General features: G+C 41.4%; 2 protein-coding genes across 2 annotated transcripts; one reads left to right on the plus strand and one right to left on the minus strand.

The window, feature by feature from the left end:
• The first annotated feature begins 8,790 nt into the window (after window positions 1-8,790).
• Window positions 8,791-10,743, plus strand: LOC115407024 (uncharacterized). Its single transcript, XM_030117344.1, has 6 exons — window positions 8,791-8,842; window positions 8,943-9,272; window positions 9,581-9,919; window positions 10,008-10,133; window positions 10,235-10,263; window positions 10,364-10,743. The coding sequence occupies exons 1-6, from the start codon at window positions 8,800-8,802 to the stop codon at window positions 10,484-10,486; spliced, it is 990 nt and encodes a 329-aa protein (XP_029973204.1). The 5' UTR covers window positions 8,791-8,799; the 3' UTR covers window positions 10,487-10,743.
• A 9,607-nt stretch (window positions 10,744-20,350) lies between these two features.
• LOC115406954 (uncharacterized) lies at window positions 20,351-22,516 on the minus strand. Its single transcript, XM_030117249.1, has 6 exons — window positions 22,473-22,516; window positions 22,033-22,365; window positions 21,509-21,847; window positions 21,293-21,418; window positions 21,169-21,197; window positions 20,351-21,078 (listed from the first exon to the last, which is right to left on the minus strand). Exons 1-6 carry the CDS (start codon window positions 22,513-22,515, stop codon window positions 20,950-20,952), a joined length of 999 nt encoding a protein of 332 aa, XP_029973109.1. The 5' UTR covers window position 22,516; the 3' UTR covers window positions 20,351-20,949.
• Between the last annotated feature and the right edge of the window lie 619 nt (window positions 22,517-23,135).

Here is a 23,135-nt window from a genome sequence, read left to right on the forward strand (position 1 = left end):
AGTGTCTTCGTAGTCTTCCAGATACGCAGGGCGGCGTCTGGTGCATCTCGCAGGGTACCGTGGAACTGTTGGAGTACTGTCCTCATCATCGGTGTCTGGAGTAGGTGTGGGACACTGAGCACTGGCACTTATCCTTTTGAAAAATGATGAGTTCCTTGTGATGGAATGCTTGTTGTTTCTGGCAGTGACCATGGAGCCATTGATGCTGGTTATGGTGTGCGGATCACAGTTGTAGGATGATGTCAGCTTGTTTTGTTTTGACTGACGATGCAGCACGGCGTCACCAACACTGAGAGAACTGGATTTTGCGCGGCGACGTGTATCTGCGTTTTGCTTCATTTTTGTCTTTGCTTGCTTGTCACGCTCCCTGATCACTTGGTCAGTTTTGTTTTGAGTGGTACTGGAATGTGCAGGAATCTTGGTATTGATCTTGCGTTGGAACATAAGCTCTGCAGGCGATGCTTCAGTGGTGCTGTGTGGTGTAGAGCGATACTCACGAAGAAATGTGTTCAGTGTTTGCTTCCAGGGGATGCTCTGATTCTCTGAAACACGTACAGCTTTTCCAAGTGTCCGCATGAAGCGCTCTGCCGTTGCATTTGCTTGTGGCCATAGAGGCGTGATCTTCCTGTGATGACATCCCATGTGTGTTAGGAATTTCGAGAACTGCTCACTGTTGAAAGGAGGTCCGTTGTCTGTTTTGAGTATTCTGGGAATGCCAAACATTGAGAACGTTTCATCCATGACTGGGATCACCGTATTTACTGAGGTGGATCTCACAGGTTTAACGACTGGGTAGCGGGTGTACTCATCCACAAGAACTAGCAAGTACTCTCCAGTGGGGAGTGGACCGTAGAAGTCTGCACTGACTGAATGCCACGGTGACTCAGGTAACTCTGACATTTTTAGAGGTTCGACTTGTGTCACCGGGGTGTTTGCTTGGCATGCTAGACAGTTCTTAACCATAAACTCTGCTTTTTGGTCAATGTTTGGAAACCATACTTTTGACCTCAATAATGTTTTTGTTTTCACAATGCCCTGATGTCCTTCATGGGCTAACTGCAACACTTTGTCTTCAAGGGCTGAGGGGATGACGATCTTGAGGCCTCGAAGTATTATGTCATCAGTAGGTGAAACAGTGAGTTCGCCGCTGATTTGCTTGTATTTTTGCAGGGCAGTGGCATCCTGTGAATCCTTTTTGATAGTGTGCCATGTGTTGTGCCTTGCATGCTCACTGACCTTTTTCAGAAGGGGGTCTTTGAGGGTTTCCTCTTGGATTTCGGACAGAGTCATTGCTTTGGGCGTTGCTTGTTGTGCCATGAAGTTGACGTAGTCTTCAGCAACTTTTGTTGCTCTGGTGTGTAACCCATGCTGTGTCGATGCTGGATGCCTGGACATGTAGTCTGCTGGGTTTTCAGCTCCTTTCCTGTAGACTACTGCGAAGTCGTAGGGTTGTAGTCTCAAACCCCAACGTTCAATCCTTGCTGGTGGCTTGGAACGAGGATTATTCCAGATCACCTCCAGCGCCTTGTGGTCTGTAACGAGAGTAAAAGAGTGCCCAAACAAATACAGATGAAAATGTTCACAACTCCACACTATTGCCAGTGCTTCTCGTTCTGTCTGTGAGTAGCGTTTTTCTACGTCACTGAGTGCACGACTGGCATACGCTATTGTGCGTCTTTCTCCTTCTTTATTGAGTTGATAAAGAATGGCCCCCAAGCCTACTGGGCTTGCATCAACGACAAGTTCGGTTTGTTTTTCTGGATCGAAGTACGACATGACAGTGTCACTCGTTAAGCTGTCTTTCATGTCTTGGAGCGCTTTGGCATGCACCGAGCTCCAGTGCCAAGGCGTGCCTTTCTTGGTTAGCTCACGAAGTGGGGCTGAGATCGATGCGAAGTCTTTGATGAAACGAGCACAGTACGTTGCCATTCCGAGCAGGCTTCTCACCTCTGTGGGGTTTTCCGGTGCACTCGCTTCTTTGATAGCACTAACCTTTTTGGGGTCAGCTGAGATTCCTCCTGCTTGGAAGATGAATCCAAAAAATTCCAGTCTGGACTTGTTGAACTCACATTTGTCTCTGTTGAGAGTAAGGCCCTTTTCTTTGAGTCTCTGAAAAACTGCTGCGAGGCTGTTGTCATGGTCAGCTTGTGTTTTCCCATGCACGATGATGTCGTCGCTGAGGTTCTTTACCCCACTGATCCCTTGTAGTGCTTGGCAGATGGCATTTTGGAATACTTCCGCTGCTGATGAAATACCAAAGTTGAGCCGTTTGTATCTGCGCAGGCCTTTGTGAGTGCTGAAAGTTGTTATGTATCTGCTGTCTGGATGAAGCTCCAACTGGTGATATCCAGCTCTTAAATCAAGTTTGGAGAAGACAGTGGCTCCATTGAGTTCGTGGATGACGTCATCCATCGTCGGTGTGATGTGACGTTCACGTTGTATTGCAGTGTTAGCTTGTCGCATATCAACGCAGATTCTGACTTCATTTGGGTTTTTGGGTTTGGGTGGAGTCACTATTGGTGAAACCCATGGCGTTGGGCCTGTCACAGTTTCAATAATGTCACCTTCTTCCAGCTTTTCTAGCTCTTTTTCCACTCTTTGACGGATGTGGAATGGCACTCGCCTGTGTGGCTGACATGTGGGCTGAACAGTAGTGTCGATGTGAAGTTTGACTTGAAAATCCTTGAGTTTTCCTATGCCTCGGAAGAGTTCTGGGTTGTCTTTGACCAGTTTATCTGCCACTGTGCTTGGTTGAGGTGTGGACATAGTGTTGACTACGTTAATGAGACCTAGCTGTGTCGCTGTGTCATAACCGAGTAGGGAACAGCCTTTGCCACTTTTTACATAAAATCTGCACAATGTCTGTTTATCATTTGCTTTCACCTCACATCTGAACATGCCAACCAGTGACAGTGGAGTGGTACAGCCATAGGGAAAGATTTTGGTGTCCGCTGGTACCAACTGTGGCTGTGGTGACAGCATGTTAAGAGCAGATTCACTCATGACGTTTACTGTGGCACCTGAATCTAGGACTACTGAGATGCCAGTATCACCAATCTTAACTTGGGTTGTTGGTGTGCTTCTTTTAGCTGTGCTGGTGGTCACAAACACATAGTTATCATCACTGCTGTCTGAGTCTTTACTTTCACTGTGCGTTGAGTTAGTGACATTGTAGACTTTCTTTTGTGATTTGTACTGTTTAGTGTAGCCCTTTGGTTTCACATCTCTGCTCATTTGTTGTTTTGGCTTTGACCTGCACTGTCTGGCAAAGTGATTTAGTTTGCCGCAAGCTTTACAATCTTTTCCTCGAGCAGGACAATCACCGTCGTGGGGATACTTCCCACCACAGTTTCGACACTGACTGCTCGATTTGTTTGTGTTTGCATGGGCAGTATTGTACCTCTTGGTTGGTTGTTCGTTGTGTTGCACCGCATTCACTGCTGCAGCTGCTCCTTGTTCCATGCCTGTTGCCTGCTGTTCTGACACTTCCATTGATCTGCCGTAGTTGAGGATTTCTTCCAGAGTCATGTTGGGCTCTCTGAGCGCTCGTCTGCGAAGCCTTGTTGATGTACAGCTCTGAATTAGTTGTCCTTTTATTTCCAAATTCACATCCGCGAATTCACAGTGTTTGGCCAGCATACGTAGTCTTGTGCAGTATGTGTCCAGATTGTCGCCTGAGAGCTGAACTGCTTTTCTGAATGTGTACACTTCATACAGCACGTTTTTCTTTGGAGTAAAATATGTTTCCAGCTTTGCTTTTACATCTGCATACTTGTCTCCTGTGGCCGCTAATGTATCGTATATGTCATGAACACGCTCACCAGCCAAGTGTAGAAGTAGAGCTTTGAGTCTCCCATCTCCGGAAATGTTGAAGGCAGTTGTGTAGTTCTCAAACCTCTGCACCCATTTGTTCCAGCGTGGTCCTACTGAACTTGGGTCCGTTTCGGTGTCAAATGCGGGTAGAGCTGGCGTGTTTGCGAGCGACATGACGGCTGCTTGAAAAAAAAAACAGAGAAAGTAAAAAAAACTTTCCTCCGGCGTGCTTGACGGCGCTTAACTTGTCCGTCCTCGATCAACGCCTTTTTTTCCTTCTCTCCTTTTTAGTCCTCGTCGCCAATGTGATGTGTGCACGGACACAAATGATGAGATATGGCTTGTTGGAGTCTTGGAAGTTTATATATATCCATCATCACGGCACGATACAGGCAGACAGTGTTCCGGTGATCATACAGGCATTACTTCCTATATTGCTCTCTGCGCATGCTCACTTCTAGGAATGTTGCGTTCAATGACAGCAGCATGGCTCGTAAAAGAAAACATTGCTCTAAACATTACAAGATGTACAGTAACACATTTTTTTTTCCTTTTCTACAGTGTCTTTTGACCTCTGTCCATACAGTAACTTGCATTCTCTCTGTTGCTTCAGCGAATCGAGGAGCTTGATATGGCGAATGAACTATATGAATATATTATTTTACATTATAAGTAGTTATAAACACTCATAAATGATAACAATGCTTTATAATCAACTACACAGCATAGGATTGTGGCTAGGGTTAGGTCCTGATGTTATAAAGCATGTTGATCATTTATGAGTATTTATAACTATAGTTATACAGTGCTATAATGTACTTATATGTTATACAGAGGTGCTTCAAGTGAAGTGTTACCATTATTTTCATAGATGAGGCTGGGTTTACTGTAATCGGGTCAAGAGGAGGTGCAGGGGAAGAAATATCATAGGCCAGCGGGCCATTGTTGGGGTCCGTGTGTGTAGCAATAAATCACTATGGTGTCCTGCACTGCAATGTACATCTTGGTGCCTATAACACAGACTTGCTGCTGGCCTTCCTTGATGACCTCCACGAACACCTTGTTCCACCAGATCACACTAATGATCCTCAAAGAATTAATTATGTTGTCATCTGGGACAGTGTGCGTTTCCACCGGGCTCTGCTTGTACGTCAGTGGTTCCAGGACCAGCCACACTTTACGGTGTTATTCCTTCCACTGTGCTCTCCATTTCTCAACCCCATAGAGGAGTTCTTCTCTGCTTGGAGGTGGTAGGTATATGAGTGAAACCCCAAGACCCAGGTCCCACTGGTCCAGGCCATGGAAGGAGCCTGTGGTGACGTCAGCCTCGAGTCCATTCAGGGATTCATGCGCCACTCAAGGCGGTTCTTCCAGAAATGTCTCCATAGGGAGAACATGGCCTGTGATGTGGACGAGGCCCTCTGGCCTGACAGAAACCAAAGGCATGATGATGCTTGATCATGATGATTTCTGAACTATGTCCAAAAATAAAACATTTTTTGCTGCATATTTGTGTGCTGTTTTAAGTTTTAATTTTTTTTCATGAAAAAAGTAGGCTACATTGAGTCATTTTTACAAAAGGAGATATGTCTTATTTTCCAGAGTCACTGTCATTCATATGGTGTGTTCCATTTTACAGTAGTGTTTTTTGTTACGGCTCAGTTCAGAGGCTCAGGAGCAGACAACACAGGAGATCAGATGGCGGGAGACAAAACTGATTTATTCCAGAAAAAAAACTGAAGAAGAGTCCAGGAGGTGAGTCGTGGACCGAGCTGGATCCGAGGCGGCTCTGGGGGCAAAGTTCCAAAAGAAGAGGATCTGAGTCAGAAGACAGTTTGGAGCAGGCCGGCGACAGGAGCGGCAGGAGGCAGCAAGGCATGCGGCAGGCAGAGCGGGATCCCAAAACTGTGAGCAAGAGGAGAAACAGAGTAAGTGCGAGTTTCACCGGAGCAGAACGAAGTGAGCACGTCAGACACACTGTAGTTAAATCAAATCAGATTTTATTTATATAGCACTTTTCATATTAATAAAAACAACGCAAAGTGCTGAACATTAAAAACAGTCATAAAAACAAAAAGAATAAAAACCGCGCCATCAAACAGTATGCACCACACACACACTCACCCTCACACTCACCCTCACACTCACACTCACACTCACACTCACCCTCACACTCACCCTCACACTCACACTCACACTCTACCATTAATTCGCACAGAACAGAGGAGACATGGCATGGCACTGAGCATCTTAGGGAAAACGCCACCAGTGGGGCCCCCCACACCAAGGGAAGTCGAGGGTCAATTAAAACTGGGGCTCCAGCGCCCGACCCCCGACCCCGACAGACCAAGGGAACTCGCACACCAAAGTGTGGAGCCCCCAGGCCAGCCAGGACCAGAGTACCCGGGCACAGTAACCCCAGCGTTGGACCAGGACCAACTCCCGGTGTGAAGGACCCCCCTGAGGAAACACTGGAATTAAACAGCTAAAACATAATAAAATATGACACGAAATTAAAATAAGATAATAAGATAGGATTATAAAGTAAAAAAGTAAAACAAGTTGAATGTGCATAATAAAATAGAATAAAATTACATAAATAAGAATGGAATAAGAGGACTATAAAAGGTCAGTTAAAAGCCTGATTAAAAAGGTGTGTTTTCAACCTCCCTTTAAAAATATCAACGGTCTCTGCGGTCCTGAGGTTCTCTGGCAGGCTGTTCCACAGGCTGTAGTTAGTGCTACTGAAAGATCCAGCGCCGGATTCCAGCCAGGACTCCACTCAAATAGTGGTGGGGAAGAACAGCTGAAAACCATCCCGCTGATGAGCTGGAACCACGCCTCCGCACATGCTCCAGCACCGCCCACCTGAAAGTCAAACAGAAAGCTGCATCCCTCCTGGGATGCAGAGGTGCTGGCCGTGACAGTTTTTAGTTTTGCACTACAATGTGCTGTAAATGCTTGGTAGTGTGCAGCAAAAGCTTACTTGTGTGTGCTCATTGAATGGTGTGTGTCATGTGACTGTGTGTAGCAAATGAAAATATGAGTTCCGTTTTGTGAACACAATGCAGAGATTTGATGGCAAGAGTGTTCTTGCAAAGGGAGTGTCAGGTTTAGCATTTTGTGTGTGCAGTTTTCAGTTTTGTGTGTGCAGTATTGAGAAAGCCGTAATTGTATTGAGAAACGTGTGTCAACAATCGTGAAAAACTAAATGATGTAATGTGTGGAAAAATCAAAGAAATGCTATAAACCACGCCCATTTCTCACATTGTTGACAGCAGTTTCATCTTATCCTGGGTAGTTAGCCTGGTGTGGAGCAGGCCAGCTGCAGAGAATAAATCACCATGGTGACTTGTCCAGGATAAACTTGGCCAGTTTTTGTGCAACCAACTTGAGGCTAACTTCGTCCAGGATAACCACAGGATCGCCACAGGATAACCACAGTTTGGCGGCTTAATCCCTTATCCTGGTTTTGTGCAATACCCCCCAGGTCAGGGAGTTCAACGATCTAGCATCAGAGAGTGGACTGCAGCCAGCTTAAGTAGGCAGCAGCACAGGTGGAACAGATGAGGCCACTCTCCGGCCAGGTGACTCCAATTTCCTGACAAACCGCCCACACAGCCTGCTCACCTACAGGTAGAAGGGGGAGAGAGAGAGAGCAGAACAGCAGGCCTGCATAGTGGCAAACGAGCGGTCATGACAAAGTCTGAAAATTCAGATAAAAATTCAGAGAATGGAGCAGGGGGGCGATACATTACAGCAAATAGAACTGGCTTCTGTGTTTTCCAACTGGAGTTAATGAGATTTAGAGTGAAACTTTCAAAGGTTTTATGCTTGGTTTTAGTTCCAGGACTGATGAGAAGATTAGAGTTATAGATGGACGCTGCTCCAACGCCTCGGTCAGATTCTCGAGGAATATGAGAGTTTACATGTGTATTTAGGTTTGCTTCATTTAAACTGAGATATTCACCCTTCTTTAACCAGGTTTCAGTGAGGTTTAATAAATCTAAATTATGATCAGTTATTAAATCACTCATAAGTAAAGATTTGGAAGAGAGGGATCAAACATTTAACAGTCCACATTTGACTACTCTGGGTTTTTGTTCTACTGCAGATTTCATTTGGATTTTGATTAAGCTTCTAAGGTTAACTCCTTTCATCTCACCTCATCTCATCTCATCAAAAACAGGCATAAAAGGTTCAGTGATGATCCTAAATTGTCCCTATGGTTGAGTTTCAGTTTGTCTCTCCTTGTTTGCTCTGTGATGGACTGTGACCTGTCCAGGGTGTACCCTGCCTTCACCCAGAGATAGCTGGAGTCAACTACAGTGTCCAACAATGGTGGAGAGGTGTTCATCATTTTACAGATATTACAAATAAGTCCTGTTGTTCACAGGGAAAATGAGGATGATAAGGAGAGACACTGAATGTGAAACACCTTCCCTCATTTAGAAGCAGCAAACCCACAGATCACCAAACATCCAAAACATTAGATCAGGAACAAAAGACAACAACAAAGTAAGTAGATTTCAATGTGTTCAGTTTCTTGTTGATTTACGTCTGCTCACTGAACTATTCTGAATTAATCACAACACTAACTTTTGACCCACATTCAACATCTTCACACAGCTCACGACAGTTATTAAAATAAAACGTGCAGATATTACAAAAAAAAAAAACAAAAAAAAAAAAACACTTATTAATTCCAGTATGTCTCACAACACATCCATATTGAAACTGTAGTTATGGGCCATGAAGCCTCCCACAGTCTTTCTGCTGAGCTGAGGGGAGACAGGACATTTAAAGTGCTGTACAGAACAAGAAGGGGGCGTCCGTCATGTTACTGTGATTTGTTCTCATCACATCCTTCAGTGTGACGAGAAGCCAATCAGATCACTGAGAAGTCTGACCCTCCCACTTTAGGAGATTACAAAAGAAGAGGAGATGCTCTCACTGAAACACAGTCAGTGGAGGATTTCTCAGAAAATGTTTGTCACATTTGGTTTTCTGTTGATGATCTCAATGGACTGTAAGTATTTCTGAAAAAATCTGATTCAGTGTTCATACATTTAATGATGAAAGAACATTTTGAAATATGTATGCCTAATGGCTGTCTTTATTTCTTTCAGGCAGCGCAACCAATCACAGCTTTGAGATGAAGTCTGTTGCTGCTCAACAAAGTGTAACTTTTACATGTCCTCTTCAGATTGAGGGAACAGAAACTCTGTTTTGGGTCAGAATCATCTCTGGTCACCAGCCTGAATTCTTGGGAAAAGCAAATCGATATACTTCAAGTGAAGTTCATCAGACTCCTCATTTTACAATCAAACAAGAACCTGGAACTTTTATTCTGCACATTAATCAACCTCAGATCAAGGACACTGGACTTTACTACTGCATACTGACCAGTAGCTGGACTGACATGATATTTTTGAAAGGAATATTTCTCAAAGTTAAAGGTAAAGTGAACCAATTTTCTATATAATCTATATAGAAATATATCAATATTTCTATAATTTTCTATATAATATAACATATGAAAACTTTTATATTTATTAACATGCAATTGAATCATTTAGTCACTCACCTAATTCCACCATCTAACATTTAATCATGTATTTATGAACATTTTGTTATTTGTAGATTGACTTTGTTGCTTTCATTTTCGATTAAATCTCGATTCAATTTTTTGACACTTCCATATTTACTCATTTTTATCATTATTATTATTAGATTGGTTTCTTACTTTTTATTTGGTTCTTCCCAGGACCCCAATCTTCCATCTCTAGCATCATTCAAGCTCCTCCGTCTGATCCGGTCCATCCAGGAGAGTCGGTGTCTCTGCAGTGTTCGGTCCTCTCTGACTCTGAGAAGAAAACATGTTCAGAAGATTACAGAGTTCACTGGTTCAGAGCAGGATCACATCAATCTCACCCCAGTTTCGTTTATACTCATGGAGACAATGCAGAGTGTGGAAACTCTTCCCAGAAATGTTTCTATAACTTATCTATGAACGTCAGTGTCTCTGATGCTGGTACTTATTACTGTGCTGTGGCTGCATGTGGAGAGGTCATGTTTGGAAATGGAGCAAAACTGGACATTAGAGGTAAGATCAGAATATTTTTTCTGGTAAAATGGTTTCTGAACTTCAAAAAATAATCATGATGACTGACTTTTTTTGTTTTTCCACCCAGAGCCTAACATGCAAACTCTGATCAATGCAATTATAGCTCTTTGTATCGTCTGTGCTGCTTTGGCTGCAAGCTTGACTGTTTCAGTCTATCTCATTTGGACCAATAAGAAGAAGGATTCTCACAGTGGTAATAGAAGTTTATCAGTATATTCAACACTGAGTAAAGCCTTAGGTTACTTTTAAAAAAAAAGAGTTTCCATTTCATTTTTTTTTGGTCCTGTTTCACAGATGCAGAACCAGCCAGCAGTGATCAGCAGGTAAAGTCTCAGAATGAAGTAACTGGAAAAATATGTTGATTTCAGTTATTTTCATGCTATTAAAGTCTGAACATTTGTTCTCTTTCTTGTATTTCTTCAGGGTGATGAAGCGTCATTGACTTATTCAGCACCAACCTTCAGCAGGAGAAAAGATAAAGAAAGAGGAAACACACGCTTGGCTCAGAAAGAGACGCTCTACAGTGACGTGCGTTTTCACCACTGAACAATTTACGCTCTCTTCATGCTGATCTGCTAAATCATGTTGATGGGACATTTATATTGGAAAAATGTCTACCAAGTTACAACTAAGATTCATACTTGAGTTCAATTTACATAATTTTAAATATTTCATTTGTGAATTTCTGATTCAGTATAAAGTTTAATTCCAGTCATCAGTACTTATAAGTAACTGCATACGACTTGTATTTATTTCTGAAATTATAATATACCAATGACATTAAACTTTAGGGTGGCTGTGGTTCAGTGGGGAGAGCAGTCGTCTCTCAATCGTAAGGTTGTTAGTTCGATTCCTGTCTCTGCATGTCGAAGTGTCCTTGGGCAAGACACTGAACCCTACATTGCCCCCCGTGGATGGACTGAGCGCCTTGCATGGCAGCCGCCTCCACTGGTGTGTGAATGGGTGAATGTGATATTGCAGTGTAAAGCGCTTTGGCCTCTGTCAGTGCAGGGTAAAAAGTGCTATATAAGTGTAGTCCATTTAATCTAATTATTTTCTCTTCAGTTGTTGTCATCATGTCGATTCTGGTGTATTTTTTTTTTTCAGAACACTGAATCCACTGTCAGGTTTTAATTTTCACTCTTATTTTGCATTACTGATTTTTTTGTTTTTTTCTTGATGTGTATGTGTTCTGAAGGTTTCTGCCTTTTTTATTATTCGACAGTTCTCTTTAAGCTATTCACTTTCATTGTGTCGGTTCATTGTGACGAAATGAATAAAACTAGTATTATTTTAAATATGTTTCCCTACTTCAAAAAAAATGCAGTTCTTCAAATCTGTTTTATTGATTTGTATCTTCACAATTCTGTTTCTCAATGACTTTTTCTTTCTGTAAAAATAATGGTATGTTTCGTATTGACATCAGCTGAATTCTCCTCGAAAAAATACTTTTCTATTCTGAGAAAACAACCAAACTCACGATGTAAAACATCCTTTAAATACACAGCATATATTAACTAAGGATGAATACACCGTGGTCTGGAATGTCCAAAGTTACACGTCATCGAATTTTAGGTCATTTTAACTGTTTTATTTATTTCATGATATTTATGAGCACATTACTGCCAGAGGTAATGTGCTACTTGAACAAATCAATCAAATATGGATGATTAGAGACTAAAATCTAAAGAGTGATGAATTAAACCCTCAAAAGAGTTAAATACTCATTATGACACCATATTTTTCCGCATGCTGGAGCCCTACCGCGTCAATTACCCGACAGAAGCAAGTCGGGTGCCGGAAGGAAACGCGATGCGTGTTCCAAAATAAGTGACTTCAAAATAAAATCTGTGTCATGTTTTTGCCTTAATATTCTATTTTTCTACTTCTTCTGGTAGAATACAGAACAAATAACGTCATGTAGTCATTATACGCTTTAGAAGAATGAATGGTTTTGTACTTCGTCACTGCAGGAAAGTCAAATGTCTCCAAAATGGCACATAGCAGCTCAATGACCGGAGCAGCTCTGTGCTGCCTGATTGGGTGGGTTTCTGCCAAATCAAGCTTCCTTTTTGAACACGTCTGAAGGGTTGATTAAATGCTTATGTGTTTATGACGTGTTTGTTTTTATAAAAAATACGGTCTTAAGTTGCATTTTCAACCGAGATGGCGGTTGGGGCTGCTTTCTATTGAGTTAAACGGGTTTCATATCGTTTACGTGGGAGAGCGACAGATCAGGCAACCTCTTCCAGCGGACTGCAGAGACACCGCAGGTGGTGTGAATCACAGTGCTGCGGTATACCAGACCGGAGATGGACCGCAGCCAGCATGAGTAGCCGGAGTGACCAAGAACCTCCATGGAAAAGAAGGCTAGAGGCAAAAATCATGGCAACACAGAGAGAAGTCAGCTTCCTCACAGAACTAAGCAGAGGGGTGAATCTCAAGAAAGAACTGCCCAAGAAATACAGAAAGCTGTCAATAACTGAGGCACTGGAGACTGCTAAGCAATGACTCACAGCCCGAGCTACCCGCCTAAAGAGATACACGAGAGAAGTAACACTACGTGTTACGGCGATGGCTAATTACAACAGCAGATGTACAGGCAAGAGTGGCCAAAATGAAGAGCTGGACAGCTCCAGGGCCCGACAATATTCACACCTACTGGCTTAAGAAGCTAATTGCACTCCATGAACGCCTTGCAGCACAAATGAACCAGTTGCAAATATCAGGGACACAACCAGAGTGACTAACCCAAGGTCGGACAGTCCTCATCATGAAGGACACCCAGAAGGGAACAATAACATCAAACTACCGGCCTATAACCTACCTCAGCACCACATGGAAACTCCTGTCAGGCATCATAGCAGCCAAGATAAGTAGGCACATTTAGCTCACAATATGGCTGATCGGCTTCGAACTCTAAATTGACAATCCAGCTATGAGCCCCGGGCGCAGAGCAGTCGTGTAGAACACTCCTCTGTTGATCTTGTTGATCCCGTCACTAATCCTGCTCCCGGATTTTTACAAGTCAAGCATGGAGGTTTACCTAGGCTAACAGAGACTGAGTCTGTCCAAAGTGCTCAAAGCATTAAAAAAAAGTCAATGGGTAAAAAGCTTAACATCTGTACAAGACAGAATAACTTTTCCAGTAGGAAATACATAAAATGTGGTCTACTAAACATTAGAGCAATCTCCACTAAATCTCTGTTAGTTAATGACCTTATCGGTGACAATAACATTGATCTCCTTGCTCTAACAGAAACTTGGCTCCAGCAAGATGATTATGTGAGGCTCAATGAATGTACCCCTCCAACCTATGTTAATTTCCAAACAGCTAGATCAACAGGTCGAGGTGGAGGTGTGGCAGTGATTTCCCACTCCAGTCTTCTTCTTAAACCCAAAACTAATGTTAAATTCAACTCTTTTGAAAGCTTAATACTAACGCTTACTTGTCCAAATTGGAAGAATCAAAAAGCTGTACTATTAATTATTGTGTATCGACCTCCTGGTCCTTACTCTGACTTTTTAACTGAGTTCTCAGAGTTTTTAAGCAATATAGTATTGACTCATAACAAGATCCTTATAATAGGTGACTTTAACATCCATGTGGATGATTCTGGTGATAGTTTGAGTAATGCGTTTATTGCAGTATTAGATAGTATCGGTTTCACTCAAAATGTTGATGAATCCACTCATAGTCACAAGCACACCCTGGATCTGGTCTTAACATATGGGATAGAAGTCAGTGACCTAAATGTTCTCCCTCAGAACCCCATACTCTCAGACAATTTTTTAATTACTTTTCAGGTTTTGATTGAAGACTACTGCTCAAAAAGATAAAATTCAGCTGATACGGACATTATCTGAAAAATCTGTGGCTCGGTACAAAGAATTGATCCAGCCTGCATTTGCTGCATTATCTTGTGAACTCACAGAAATGAGCTTATTGACCAGTGGTGATAATAGTGATCAGTTTGTTGACAGTGCTATGCACTCACTAAAATCTGCCCTTGACGTAGTGGCCCCGTTGCAGCTGAAAACCAATCGACCCAGGCGCGTTGCTCCATGGTTTAATTCTGAAACCCGTGTTCTCAAACAAAAAACTCGGCAATTAGAAAGACTGTGGCGTAAATCTAAATCAGAACAATCTCTGAAGGCCTGGAAATGTAGCTTGCTAAGCTATAAACAAATTCTTTTTAAAGCCAAGACATTATATTACTCTCGTTTAATAGAAATAAACAAAAATAACCCTCGGTTTCTATTCAACACTGTAGCCAGACTGACAACCAGTCATACTGTAGTGGAACCAGTAATCCCAGAATCTTTAAACTGCCATGACTTTCTTAAATTCTTTAATGATAAAATCATAACCATTAGAGGTAAAATCAGTGAAGCGCTTTCCTCAGATCAAGCTCAGGGAATCCAGCCACTGCCTCCACCTGAAATACCTGAAATACTAGATAGTTTCTCATTAGTAAATGGGGCTGAGATTACTTCAATTGTAATGTCCTCTAAAACCTCAACCTGTCTCCTAGATCCAATTCCAACTAAGCTTTTCAAAGATATCCTTCCAGTTATCTTAAATACGATCATAACTATAATAAATACCTCTCTAGAAAATGGCTATGTGCCACAGTCATTTAAATTCGCAGTAATCAAACCACTGCTGAAAAAACCTAATCTCGATCCTGATATTCTAGCTAACTACAGACCGATATCAAATCTGCCTTTTATTTCAAAAGTCCTGGAAAAAGTTGTGGTTAAACAGCTTTACCGCCACCTACAGGACAATAGTTTATTTGAGAAATTTCAGTCAGGATATAGAGCTTATTACAGCACTGAGACTGCGTTAGTTAAAGTCACTAATGACTTGCTATTGGCGGCTGACGCAGGTCTAGTCTCAATCCTGGTTCTCCTAGACCTCAGTGCAGCTTTTGATACAATCGACCACAATATTCTCCTGCAGAGGTTAGAATGTGAGGTTGGCATCAGAGGAAAAGCCCTCTGCTGGTTCAAATCCTATTTATCTAATAGGTACCAATTTGTTCACGTTAACCAACAGTCCTCACCGTGCTCCCAGGTCAGTTATGGGGTTCCTCAAGGGTCCGTGCTCGGGCCAATTTTATTTCTGTTATATATGCTTCCTTTAGGGAACATAATTAGAAGTCACGATATCAATTTTCATTGCTATGCAGATGACACACAACTGTATTTATCTATGAAACCTGATCAAACTAATCAAATAGACAGACTCAGTGACTGTATCAGAGAAATTAAAACCTGGATGACTACGAACTATCTCCGTCTGAATCCTGGCAAAACAGAGGTCATTATACTAGGCCCCCATAAACTGAGAGAGTGTCTATCCAAACAGATTATTACCTTAGATAACGTCAGTGTATCCTCCTCCTCTACTGTGAGGAACCTCGGGGTCTTATTTGATCAGGATATCTCATTTAAAGCACACATCAACCTGGCTTGTAAAACAGCATATTTCCACTTGCGCAACATAGCTAAAATAAGAAACATTCTACCTAGAAGCGATGCAGAAAAACTCATCCATGCATTTGTTTCTGCGAGATTGGACTACTGCAACTCCCTTCTCGCAGCCTGCCCAAAAAGTGTATTAAAAAACTTTCAGTTGGTTCAAAATGCAGCTGCCAGATTATTAACTGGAACTAGAAGACGTGAACACATTACTCCCGTTCTAAAATCTCTTCACTGGCTTCCTGTCGAGTTTAGAGTTAGATTTAAAATCCTTCTCCTCACTTACAAAATCCTAAATGGGATGGCTCCAACCTACCTCCAAGATGCTTTAACGCCTTATCAACCAATCAGAGCACTTCGCTCTCAAAATGCAGGGTTACTGGTGACTCCTAGAGTCTCTAAATGGACACTAGGTGGAAGAGCCTTTAGCTATCAGGCACCATTTTTATGGAACCAGCTTCCAAGTGGTGTCAAAGAGGCAGACACAGTCTCCACATTTAAGGTTAGGCTCAAGACGTTTCTCTTCGATGCAGCCTATGATCAGGTCAGCTAGGGATTCTAAACTAAACTAAACTAAACTAAACTAAACTAAACTAAACTAAAACAAACCAAACCAAACTAAAGTAAACCAAACTAAACTAAACTAAACTAAACTAAACTAAACTAAACTAAACTAAACTAAACTAAAACAAACCAAACCAAACTAAAGTAAACCAAACTAAACTAAACTAAACTAAAACAAACCAAACCAAACTACAGTAAACCAAACTAAACTAAACTAAACTAAACTAAACTAAACTAAAACAAACCAAACTAAAGTAAACCAAACCAAACTACAGTAAACCAAACTAAACCAAACCAAACTAAACTAAACTAAACTAAACTAAACTAAATTAAATTAAACTAAACCAAACCAAATTACATTAAACAAAATTAAACTAAACCAAACTAAATTAAACTAAACTAAACTATACTAACTAAATACTAGTTTAAACAGTTAAGTATCCACAAAGCTGCCCCAGGAGCTAGAATGCTGTGGGAAGTACGGTGCACTGAGCCCTGTCCTCTAATGTCTGAATGTTATTCCCTTTAGTCCGTTCATTGCTTTTCACCTGCTGTCCCCCCCTTCGAGGGGGAGTCTTCTCCAGTTTCAGTTGCTGACTCCACTATTACGAAGGCCTATGAACAAGCTCTGTCCGGACCGGGAGGACACCCCTGTCGGTCCTGCCCGTGGACTGGCTTCGGTTCTACTGCTGGGATCCGTGGTTCTAGTGCTGGACCGTCCAACGAACTGTCCTCAACATTGTCCTAGGCTTTACTTCTTATTGTCTCATGCTAGCTGTTGCCAAAGCTGTCCGTCCCTGGGAGAGGGATCCCTCCATACTGTGGTTCTCCCCAAGATTTCTTCTTTTCCCACTGGGTTTTTGGAGTTTTTTCTTGCCGGATGTGAGGGTCGAAGGCGGTGGTTGCTTCGTTCTGTCTCGTTACTGTAAATATTGACATATTACCATTATGCTTATTCACTGTTTTTACTTTTACCGACAAATGTAACATCTTGAAGCCCTCTGAGGCAACTGTTGTTGTGATACTGGGCTATACAAAAATAAATTGATTGATTGATTGATTGATTGATTGATTGATTGGGAATTGATTGATTGACATGGATCAGTATATGAGTAAAGCACGAAAAGGGATTGGCAATAACACCAGGGGGGCCAAACACCAGCTACTGGTTGACAGGGCAATCGCCCAAGACTGCAAGGCCCGCAGCACCAACCTGTGCACTGCCTGGATTGATTACAAGAAAGCTTATGACTCAATGCTACACACGTGGATACTGGAGTGCTTGAAACTGTACAACATCAACAGGACTCTAAGGAGCTTCATTCAGAACTCAATGGGGCTGTGGAAGACAAGTCTAGAGGCCAACTCAAAGCCAGTGGCACAGGTGAGCATCAAATGCGGCATATACCAAGGTGATGCCCTGTCCCCCCTGCTGTTCTGCATAGGCCTGAACCCCCTCAGCCAGATCATTACCAAGAGCGGCTTTGGATACCGGTTCAAGAGCGGAACAACTGTCAGCCACCTCCTCTACATGGATGACATAGGAAGGATGACAAAGGGAAGGTGATCACAACTGAAGGAGTTGAATTGCCTGAAGGAAACAACAGATGTGCAGGACAGCTACAAGTACCTGGGGATCCCACAGGTAAATGGTAACCATGAGAAGGCAGCTTGAAAGTCAGCCACAGCCAAATACCTACAGAGAGTAAGACAAGTCCTGAAGAGTCAGCTGAATGGCAAAAATAAGATCCAGGCCATAAACACCTACGCCCTACCAGTAATCAGATACCCTGCTGGCATAATATCCTGGCCACTGGAAGAAATGCAAGCCACTGATATCAAGACAAGAAAGCTCCTTACAATGCACGGAGGGTTCCACCCTAAGTCCAGCATACTGAAGCTATGCACCAAGAGAAAGGAGGAAGGCCGAGGACTAGTGAGTGTCAGAGCCACTATCCAGGAGGAAACCAAGAGCCTCCATGAGTATACCAAGACGATGGTCCCCAGTGATGATCTGCTGAGTGAAGGCCTCAGACATTAGAAGCCCAGTAAGGAGGAGCCAGAGGAGCTATCATGGACTGACAAAGCCCTGCATGGCATGTACCACCGACAAATTGAAGAAGTGGCTGACACTGAAAAAAAAATACCAGTGGCTGGAAAAGGCTGGACTGAAGGACATCAAAAAAAAAAAAAAGTCAAAGTCTCCCATGCTAAGTGCGTAGGGCGGGACCTATCTCCGTGTCGTAACCCCAGGCCACACAGCTACTGTGAGTAGTAGTGGAAGCTACAGTGGGGGGGTTAGACCTCTGGTAGCTCTGTGTGAAGGACATCACAGAGGTACTAATCATGTCTGCACAAGAACAGGCCCTTAACACAAGATCAATCGAGGCCGGGATTTACCACACCAAACAAGACCCCAGGTGCAGACTGTGCAAAGAAGCCCCAGAGACAGTACAGCACATCACAGCAGGGTGTAAGACGCTGGCAGGCAAGGCATACATGGAACGGCACAACCAGGTAGCGGGCATCGTGTACAGGAACACACACACACACACATATATATATATATATATATATATATATATATATATATATATATATATATATATATATTCATTCATTCAATGAATTGATTCATTCATTCAATGAATTGAATGAATGAATGAATGAATATATATATATATATATATATATATATATATATATATATATATATATATAAATGCCATAAAGCACCATTTTCAGAGACAATGATGTTGATAATTTATTTACAATAATAAGTGATGACGTAAAGCTATTGTGAACAAACTTAAAGGGGCACAGCGCAGTTTTAAATATTAAATTATCAATTATTCACACCCACACACGTTTTCACCTTGCTATTTTTGCAAGATCGCAGTCGCTCCTATTTTCCTGTGCAGGGCACTGAAGGCACAGCAATATGAGTGATTCGGGTACGAATCGCTCTGAGCATGACGTAATGCGCGCTCCCGCTGGCCTGGTAATCCTAAATTTCGATTTGTCCGCCATTACTCCGCCAGATGCTTAGCAGCAGCAACTGAGCAGCACTGAGGATGGAGCTTCCAGAAAGTAAGAAAAGACCGGCTTCTAGCACTGACACAACTCCAGCACAGACCCCACCAGGCAAAAGAAACTTACATTTTACTTGAACGCTGCTAAAAGAGCGAGGAAGGAGTTCCCCTCTTCTGTGCACGTACATGGGCACAAGCCACAGACACGAGCTTTTCACTAAGCTACAGTTACGCCTAAGGCCTGCAGGGGTCGCTGATTCGCATAAAACGAGCAAACTGCGCTGTGCTCCTGAGAGTTAGTGCCACTGAACAAACCAAAATCCACACTAATCTTTCAGTTTCAAACTTATTATTAAAAATGAACAAGAACTGAAACAAAAAGTCTCTCAGTATCTACTTGCTACAAAGGCTCAGCACAGTGCAGTGCAATCATGGCTGGTTGTGATACAGTAAAGGATGAACCACCCCTCACAATCTCTCCAACATCGGGCGACGCCAACAGTCCACCTTAAATAATGCGCCTCCTCTCAGTCAGCCAATTGTCTTTGGTACATTGCAGCTTTATTTGCATGGTGAATTCACAAACACAAGAAACAGAAAGAAGTCGGACTGCAGTCGTGACACTACTTCACTAACAGCCTGTGTTAATCTGATAGTAGATTAAAACAGATTTATTTTCTCTCACACATTAAGAGTAAAACTCAATGAACTCGAAACTCAAACTCACAGTTCACCTGACGCCTGTAAATTTAATTATTTCAGTTAAATTCTATGATTACTTTGATGAGGTGATAATTTTAATATTTTTACAAAAAATGTAGAATCTATATTGAGACTCTGTAACTGACACAAGTGAAATATTTTTAAATTCTGTTTTGTTTCCTTCATCTTATTACATTTATCAGTTTACTTGACCGAAATGTGAAATTGCCATGAAGTTGTAAAGTTCTGAGTTGCAATAACAGTTCTTTTTTACAATTTCATCAAGTCATGCTGCTCCGCATTGTGTTTTGAAAGGGAGCAAACCGTATATTCACATCTGGTTTGACAGATTAAAGAAGGTTCACATCATCATTGATGATATTTCATCAAAATAGAAATGTTTTTTTTTCCACAGTTCCAAAGATCACATTTTTAAACAAAAACAACATCAGTTTAAAAGCAGATAAATGTAACAGAAGAAAACAGGTTGGAATGATTGTATTTTCTGATTTTAGTGAAGCAAATGAACAATACATGTAAAGACTGATTAGTCTTGATTATTTGTTCACAATTGATACATACAAGAGAAGTGTATTTTGTGAAAACTTTGTGTCAGATAAAGATAAACTAGATACTTTCAACACACCATCAAGAGAAAAACACTGGTACAGAACAACAGAGGAGATTTTTAGAACTTGTTGTTGGATTCAGTTTTCTGAAGAAACAACATCAATATCAGCATGGTGACAGTAAGATGAGCAGAAAATGACATTTAAGTTTCAGTTTAATGTTTATTATCATCAACAAGAAATTTGAGTGGAATGTGTGGCTATTTAAACCAGATGTGTAAAGTGCTGATGATGTGCACTGAACTGCAACCGCTGTTGTATTTATTTTCTATTTTGGAAATGTTATTGTACTAATGAAGTTCAAGAAAATTCATATTAAAACTGATTTCATCTGTTAAAAAAAAACAATGTGCAACAAATACAGATCCAAAACTTTCAACATCAATTTGAAATAATATTACATGGTAAAAATTGTACTTATGAGTAGCTGAAAAGAAATTGTAATGGCAAAAATAACACAAATCACTACTTGATCACAGAAATTCCAATAAACTACATTTCTTACTGGACTACTGTTAACTGCATCTGCTATCAGGTTGTATGGGAAGGGAAACATCACATCACCATTATTTATCAGAATAAGAGTTTCACTCGTTCAGTGGTGAAAACGCACGTCAGTGTAGACCGTCTCTTTCTGAGCAGAGTGTGTGTTTCCTCTTTCTGCTTTGGTGACTTTTCTTCTGTTGAAGGTTGGTGCAGAATAGGTCAATGAAGCTTCGTCTCTCTGAAGAAATATGAAAAAATGTTCCGACTTTATTCACATGAAATTAACTGAAATCCACACCTTTTCCCTTTATTTCATTCTGAGACTTACCTGCTGATCACTGCTGGCTGGTTCAGCACCTGTTCAACAGAAAAATTGAATACAAAATGTGTTGTCAGTCACTTTAAAGCATGTGGTGTTAAATATACTGATTTAAAAAAACAACTTGTATTACCACAGTTACAATTCCTCTTCTTGATGGTCCAAATGAGATAGACTGAAACAGTCACACTTGCAGCCAAAGCAACACAGACAAAACAAAGAGCTATTTCTGTGTGATTCAAAGGTCTTTTGTTGGAATCTGGGAAAGAAATACATTCAATCATCATGATTCTTTTTTTTTTTTCAAATTTAAAAACTATTTTACCAGAAAAAAATATTCTGATCTTACCTTTCTTGTCCAGTTTTGCTCCATTTCGAAACATGACCTCTCCACATGCAGCCACAGCACAGTAATAAGTACCAGCATCAGAGACATTGACCTTCTTAGAGAAGTTATAGAAACATTTCTGTGAAGAGTTTCCACACTCTGCTTTGCCTCCATGAGTATAAATGAAACTGGGGTGAGATTGATGTGATCCTGCTCTGAACCAGTGAACTCTGTAATCTTCTGAACATGTTTTCTTCTCAGAGTCAGAGAGGACCGAACACTGCAGAGACACCGACTCTCCTGGATGGACCGCATCAGACGGAGGAGCTTGAATGATGCTAGAGATGGAAGACTGGGGTCCTGGTAGGAACCAAATAAAAAGTTAGAAACCAATGTAATAACAATAAAGATGATGATTTAATAAAGTGAATGAGTACGCAATTAAAAACTTCAGTAAGTATGGTAGTGAGAAAAACAGATGAATAAAGCAACCAAAACAGAATTATACATTTCGGAATACATATTTTTTTAATAAATCACTTTACCTTTAACTTCGAGAAATACTCCTCTCAAAAAGGTCATGTTATTCCAGCTGGTCCGGATGCAGTAGTAAAGTCCAGTGTCATTGATCTGAGTTTGGTGAATGTGCAGAATGAAAGTTCCAGGTTCTTGTTTGGTTGTAAAATGAGGAGTTTGATTAACTTCTCCATAATCAAAGCCATATGTTCCTCCCAAGAATTCAAGCTGGTGACCAGAAATGATTCTGATCCAGTACAGATACTGAGAAGTATCCAAGCTTTTCTCACGAGGACATTCCAGGGTCACATTTTGTTGAGCAGCAACAGACTTTATCTTAAATGTCTGATCATCTGTGGTGCCTGAAAGATAACAGCAAATTCAGTCAGGAAATAAAAAAAGCAGAATTGCATATGTTCATACAGTATTTCATGTGTTAGTTGATTCTGACGCTTTAACAAATACTTACAACCGACTCTGATCATCAACAGAAAACAAAATATGACAAACATTTTCTGAGAGTTCCACCACTGACTGTAGCTATCAAAGAGTCTTCAGTTGATTTTTAATCTCAGAAAGTGGGAGGGTCAGACATCACAACGATCTGATTGGTTCCTCATCACACAGAAGGATGTGATGAGAAACTCGTAATGGAAATATTCTGTGTTACCAACAATGTCACCACCTGAAACACATGAAACAACATCAACAGCAGGCTGTATGGTTTGGTCTCTGAAAACTTCACACAGTAAACACAAAGAGATAAACTGAAGAAGAACAAATATATTGTACACTCTTTGAAACTGATTCCAAAGAACTGTTGTTATAAAGCTCCTCCTTTAAGAGGAGTTTTAATGCAGATGACCTCTTTTACTCTTCTCTCAAGCCGTTTGTCATCTCTGTTCAAAATGGATGCAGCGCTGTAAATAAAGGAGTGTGTCTGTTCCTTGAGGTGTAAATTGACAACTGAGTCTGGACCTGAGGAGTTGACTCCTCTGTTTTGAGCCATTCATTTGTTCAGTGATTAAGTGTCATCAGTGTAAATGTTATCACACTGCTGTGGTCACTGTTTGGCACACACCAGGGTGTTTCAGCAGTGTGGTGTTCAGCCCTCTACCTGATAAAATCACTT

Source organism: Salarias fasciatus, chromosome 2 (genome assembly GCF_902148845.1).
Source record: "Salarias fasciatus chromosome 2, fSalaFa1.1, whole genome shotgun sequence".
In the NCBI taxonomy this organism is placed as follows: Eukaryota; Metazoa; Chordata; class Actinopteri; order Blenniiformes; family Blenniidae; genus Salarias; species Salarias fasciatus.

Coding starts and splice junctions, on each gene's coding strand:
- LOC115406954 (XM_030117249.1), bottom strand. CDS start 22,515: ATGTTTGTCATATTTTGTTTTCTGTTGATGATCAGAGTCGGTT. Junction 22,366..22,472: donor GTTGATGATCAGAGTCGGTT/GTAAGTATTTGT, acceptor GTTATCTTTCAG/GCACCACAGATGATCAGACA. Junction 21,848..22,032: donor AGTATTTCTCGAAGTTAAAG/GTAAAGTGATTT, acceptor GGTTCCTACCAG/GACCCCAGTCTTCCATCTCT.
- LOC115407024 (XM_030117344.1), top strand. CDS start 8,800: ATGTTTGTCACATTTGGTTTTCTGTTGATGATCTCAATGGACT. Junction 8,843..8,942: donor GTTGATGATCTCAATGGACT/GTAAGTATTTCT, acceptor TATTTCTTTCAG/GCAGCGCAACCAATCACAGC. Junction 10,264..10,363: donor CAGCCAGCAGTGATCAGCAG/GTAAAGTCTCAG, acceptor GTATTTCTTCAG/GGTGATGAAGCGTCATTGAC.